General features: G+C 36.5%; 1 protein-coding gene across 1 annotated transcript; it reads right to left on the reverse strand.

Moving 5' to 3' along the window:
- Positions 1-402: 402 nt before the first annotated feature.
- Positions 403-1359, reverse strand: LOC127902723 (uncharacterized). Its single transcript, XM_052442599.1, has 3 exons — positions 1123-1359; positions 581-1036; positions 403-485 (listed from the first exon to the last, which is right to left on the reverse strand). The coding sequence occupies exons 1-2, from the start codon at positions 1198-1200 to the stop codon at positions 635-637; spliced, it is 480 nt and encodes a 159-aa protein (XP_052298559.1). The 5' UTR covers positions 1201-1359; the 3' UTR covers positions 403-485; positions 581-634.
- Positions 1360-5711: the final 4352 nt, after the last annotated feature.

The raw sequence follows: 5711 nt of genomic DNA on the forward strand, positions 1-5711 counted from the left end.
TGTCATTGCGAAAGGTAGCCAGCAAGTCGTAAATCTGCACCCTCTTCGCGAGAAGGTCCGCTCGAGCTAGTATCCAATTATCGCCGCCCAAATTCACAGGGATGAATATCTACGTAAATAAAATGTTAAATTATCATATTTTATACACAACTACCATAAGATTGAGTGACAATTCTTACCACATTGATGTCCGTAAACGGTTTGGATATGATATCTTCCCGCCCATCCATATAACTGTTGCCATATTGTAATGAATGGACATCACAACTACCATTGTTCCATAATTGCTTTAGGAACACCTATTGCATGATGAGTAAGAAATTAATAAGATTTCGAGATATTTAAAACATCGAAATTATAGTTAATGATTATAGAGTTCGTAAACATGCCCAAAAATATGTATCCGTATGCGTGACGTGCTGCGGTAGTGCATTTGGAAACCGCCGTTGCTTCTCGCTGATCAAGCGGTAAAATGTGTAAATATGCTGTGAAGGGATTAAACCAAGTAAATTTAGAACATAATTCATGCCAGCGGAAAGATGAACAATATTGTAATGTTTTGACCATTAAGCACATTTACCTCGTCACCAAGTCACCCCATCAAAGCATTGCCCACGAGCATTTCAAAGAAATTTCAGGACTGTTGGACGGGCCGATCCACGAAAATTTTACCGGTGAACCACTGATCAAACTCCTCACATAGTCTTGAATCTTCTAGTCTCCTAAGCGGATTCATATCCACACTCGATCTTTCATCAATCTCATAGTCCGTAATTTTGAGTGCGGATAGAGGCCTGACATTCCTAACTCTCTTGAAAGGAGGAATGAAGTAAGGACTACCAAAGATATATGACGGTCTGTACGAATGTCCAAACTTACTAACGCGGGGCGGTGCCTCCGTGAATATCTGTACATTGTCACTACTAATGTCCCCATAGAGATTGTATAACGACATGGGGGTGTGCTCGTCGTCATTACCAGCATCAATATTCGTACCGTAGCTAGCATCAGCGTTCGGACCATAGCTATCTGGGGCCTGTTGATTCGAAGAGATGAATATATTAAACTAATTTCGGGTTTCAAACCATAATAACATAACAAGAGCATGTAAAACTTGCTCACCGTGTACGAGCGACGAAACTGAGAATCACCGTACATGCCCTTCGAAGAACCCGTGCCAAACAAAGCCATAAACCCCATGACCGCTTCTCTATACTGTTGTGTCTCTGCGTTCTACCTGAAGTTCTAACCTCAGTTCGTTAATCGAACTGTGTTTTGCCTGAAGTTCCGACCTCAATTCGTGAATGGAACACTCTATTCTCTCCAGCCGTTGATCGAGATAATCATTGCGGAACTTAGTCCTTGCCTATTATTACGAAATAAGAAAGTAATGAGAAAGTGCTGAAGTTAGGTATATGTGATGAAACAAAATGATCAGGACGATGGAAGTAACCTCCGGCTCATGTCTGTCATCTGAATCGTGTGCGGATTCGTAATGGTCGTAGGTAGCAAAGTCATCCTCAACAGGACTCTGCTGCAGTTCTGTTTGACTCGTGGTGTCATGATCCGCCTCTTTGGTCCCTGTAATGGATGGCGCGTTGATTGAAGGCTGGTGTTGCACTAAGTAAAATAAAAAAACAGTAAATATAAAAAAAATAAAAATTCAATTTTGTTTATATTTTAAATGATACTGTAAAGGATACCCACATTACGGACCCAACTTGGCATATATGGCACGTAATCCTCGACACTCTTCCAATAATTTATGGTTCTCTCCTTTGCATCTGTTTCGATAGTTTGTAAAATGTTGCCATCATGTCATAAAGAATACCAAATTTTCAATTAGTATAATCATCTAGTATTTAATAGTTATATACAGACATATATATAAATGACTTGCAAGATGCTCGTTGAGGTATGAATAGACTACGCCGAAGTTTATATTCAAAGAAGCCACAGGTTTCCATCGCACGATCCGAGGACCCTTCCTCTTAATTTTCACCACCCACTGTGATGGTAGTCCTCCAATCGCTTCAAAAATCCAAGCCTTCAACAAGGAAAGATAAAAAGTCAAAAAATGTGTCATTAAATAATCATTATAACAAAGCTAAGTTATAAAATAATAAATTCTTCACTCGCATGCACTGCAGACGTAAAGCTGTAAATATTGTATTTTTTAATTTTATCTGAGGGATTTTGTGCGCATGCCTTCTTAAATTTATTGGCTTTGTAGTTCAATGCATTATCAAGGCTTTCATATATTGTTTCCCATGACAAACGACCCCACAGATGACTTTGAAAGTGATTTATGTCATCTACCTCATTAAGCAAATTGAAATTGATTTGATAATGATCTTTTCTTCTGTTTAGTACTCTATCAGCAAAGTAAAACATGGCAATTTTTAGCGCATCGGTGTCATGCATAGCCTTGAAGTCTAAGTTCATAAATCTTTGCTCGAATTGGCCAAGATTTATATCGCGATACTTGGCGGCAAAATATTTCTTAAGTAACCTATGCATTGTTTTATGCTTCGTCAGGACGACATCTTCGCCATAGCAAAGTCCCGTTACTAGGCACCACTCTCCAATCGATAGCCGTATCAAATGGTCGCCAACTTGAAACCATAACTCATCTTTTTCATTTCCAGCGCCATGGAACACTTGCCGAAGCATTATATTATGAACAATTACGCCACTGAACGGATAGCTTCGGCACTGGAGGAAATGCCCAAATATAATATCTATGAACAATTTCAACTGTTGCTTTGTTAATTTTTCCTGGATGACATTAACAACGACATCTAATTTGAACATACTCGTGATACGCCCTGGAAAGTGATCGCTATAAGGTATCTTCATCATTCCCGGTTCTTTCCTCGATTCGGGTGGATTATGCAATACTATTTTTTATTTGCCAATTTATTTGGTACAAGTTAAAAATATTACATGTTAATAAATTATCAACAAAAGCAAAAAAAAAAAAAAAGGTGTTGTTGTCGCACCAAGAGGTGTTGCCTTATGGTGCGACGGGGTGCCTGTCGCACCAAGAGACGCTGTCTCTTGGTGCGACAGACACCAAGTGTGCAGCCTGTTGCGCCCGAGATGCTCACAGACTAGCTTGCAGCTCGCACGCGCAAGATGCACGCGGCAAGAACATCATACGCGTTGATGGGCATGTCGCACGCGAGACGCGCGAGCCATGCGTATCCCGCACGCGAGGCCGCTTCTGTCGCACGCGAGACGTGTGCGACACGCACATCCTGCGCGCGCGGATGGGTATGTCCTGCACATCTCACATGCGACAGTTGCGGCCACGCACGCACGGGATGCATTTGCCGCGCACATCTCGCGTGCGATAGGCGTGGCCTCGTGCGTGCGAGATGCCCCTGCCGCGCACGTGAGATGCGCCTGCCCCGCGCGCAGGATGCACCACAGCCGTCCCTTTCACTTCCCTTTCTCTTCCCTTCCCTTTCCCACATGCATCTCACCCACCACCACCATTAAACACCAACAACAGCCCAAATACTTAATCCATCACCAATGCAACCAACACAACACAACAACGAAACACAACAATGTCGGGTTTTCAATAACTCACCTAGGGTTTCCAATTTTTGTCTTTGATTTTCGAGATCTCCGAAGATTTTCAACGTGATTTAGCTTGTTTCAGCTGCCAACAACTTCCTCCGCTGCCGATCTACGCCGCCGACGATGTATACAGGATTTCGGTGATGAGATTTTGGTGAGAGGGGGAGGAATTAGGCTTGAGAGAAACGTGAGAATGATGAGGGTAATTTCATCCTCAATTTTGGGATTTGGCTAATGTTGATAGAAAAAATTTTGGGGTGTTAAAGTTGAAAAATGCATAAATTTTGTGGTCATTTTTGTAAATTTCCCGATTTTCATGGGGCCAGTTTATTTAGCTCCGTTAGCTATAGTTTTTTTTAAATAAAATTTATTTAATTAGAGTTTTTGTAAATAAATATTTTATTAAAATTATTTTAATTATTTAGTTGTTCATGAGAATTTTCATTATAAATTATTAAATTTTCTTAATCGATAAAATTTTTAAAATTATATTATGAAAGTAATAAAAAAAGATTATAAAATAAATAAAAGGTATATTGATAATTTCACTCTTTTAAAAATGCTAAACAACCTCTACTCTTAAAAGTATAAATTTAAGCTTTTGTTAGTAGAAATATAATAATTTATTTAATCTCCATAAACTCTACTCAAAATACAATGAAACAACAATAAAAAGTGGTTTATAAAAAACTTATGAGACTAAACTAAATATTTTTTTATCATTAGATAAGTCATACCAAACATACACTCAACTTTATCATGTTCAAAATGACTACTCATCATTAAAATTATAAATATAAGATGGGTATGTGATTTACAAATTCATTTTCGAGGTCCGGTTATAATAGATTTGAAATCTATCAGGTGAAGCATCTGGTTAATTGTATGATCTACAATTTGTGAACTAATGAATACAAGAAAGTAGCATAATCTCTATCATATTTATGTTCTTAAGATTATTACTAAGGTGGCACTTTTTTTTTTCTCCCTCTTTGTCTGAAATCTAAATACACATGAATTAATCTAAATTCTAAACATAATAAAATGTATGAATATGAATAATATGTTTGTTTTTTTTTTCCTGAATTGCCAAAAGCAAATGCTAAGTTGTTTGGTTATTTAACTTAAAATATCTAAAAATTAGTATTTTCACATATGTGCTCTTACAAATTATAAATGTTAAATGAATAAGAAACATCTCAACGAACTTAAATAAGACAATATATTATTATAATATAAATTATGATCAATTGAATACAACCCTACATAATAATTAGTATATGTTAATCAATTTTATTGTAGTTTACAGTATTTTATATGAAAAATATTCATTAAAAATTGTAAAGACAAATAATACTAATTTGAAAAAAATAAAAAGATAAAATAATAATAGTACTATTATATTATCACAAGTTATAGAAATAGGCAATAATACCAATTGTTAAATTTTATTAAGGTAAAGATACGAATTAATTAATTAAATAGGACTATTTTGAAGCTTATCTTTTAATGATGTTTTTCAAACTTTTTAAATTAAAACAAAATGTTAAAAAAATTGATTTAATAACTTGATGATTAAAATTTTTTATTAAATTAAAAAAATAAATAAACTTAATGATTTAATTGATTAAAATTAAATCTATTAAGTTGTTAAGTCAAAAAACAAACAGCCCCCAAACGAAAAAAGAATCCTACTTATATTAGACAATCTAATCTATCAACGAATCATATGCATTATAGTCATAGCATCATTTTCGTCCTTAGCCCAGAAAAGCCCACATTTGTTTTGTCTAATTGACTCGTGATCCAATTTTTTAGGCCCAGAACCAGTGATACACACTCAGCAATTGTTCCAGCCCAGCAACTGCCAGCATACGGTACATATTCGGCATTCTGTATGCATGACTCAATCGACATGCTTATGGTCAAATTAGGGACTGGAAACATGCAACTTTGCAACATCAATTCTTTCATCAAACTACCCAGGTCAAAGCACCTTGAATACAATCATTTTGCAGCTTTAAGCAGAGTATGCACAAGGACTGCCTCAGATTTAAGATCCAAGCAGCTGAAATAGATGATGAGTTTGCGATAATCCGTGATTCCTAAAGAGCCGAGAGCAG

Source organism: Citrus sinensis, chromosome 1, assembly GCF_022201045.2.
Source record: "Citrus sinensis cultivar Valencia sweet orange chromosome 1, DVS_A1.0, whole genome shotgun sequence".
Taxonomy (NCBI): domain Eukaryota; kingdom Viridiplantae; phylum Streptophyta; class Magnoliopsida; order Sapindales; family Rutaceae; genus Citrus; species Citrus sinensis.

What these genes read in the sequence shown, in the direction of transcription:
- LOC127902723 (XM_052442599.1), bottom strand. Translation starts at nt 1,200, where the DNA reads ATGGGGTTTATGGCTTTGTTTGGCACGGGTTCTTCGAAGGGCATGTAC. An exon ending in AGTTTCGTCGCTCGTACACG is followed by an intron (nt 1,037 to 1,122) that starts GTGAGCAAGTTT and finishes TCGAATCAACAG; the next exon opens with GCCCCAGATAGCTATGGTCC.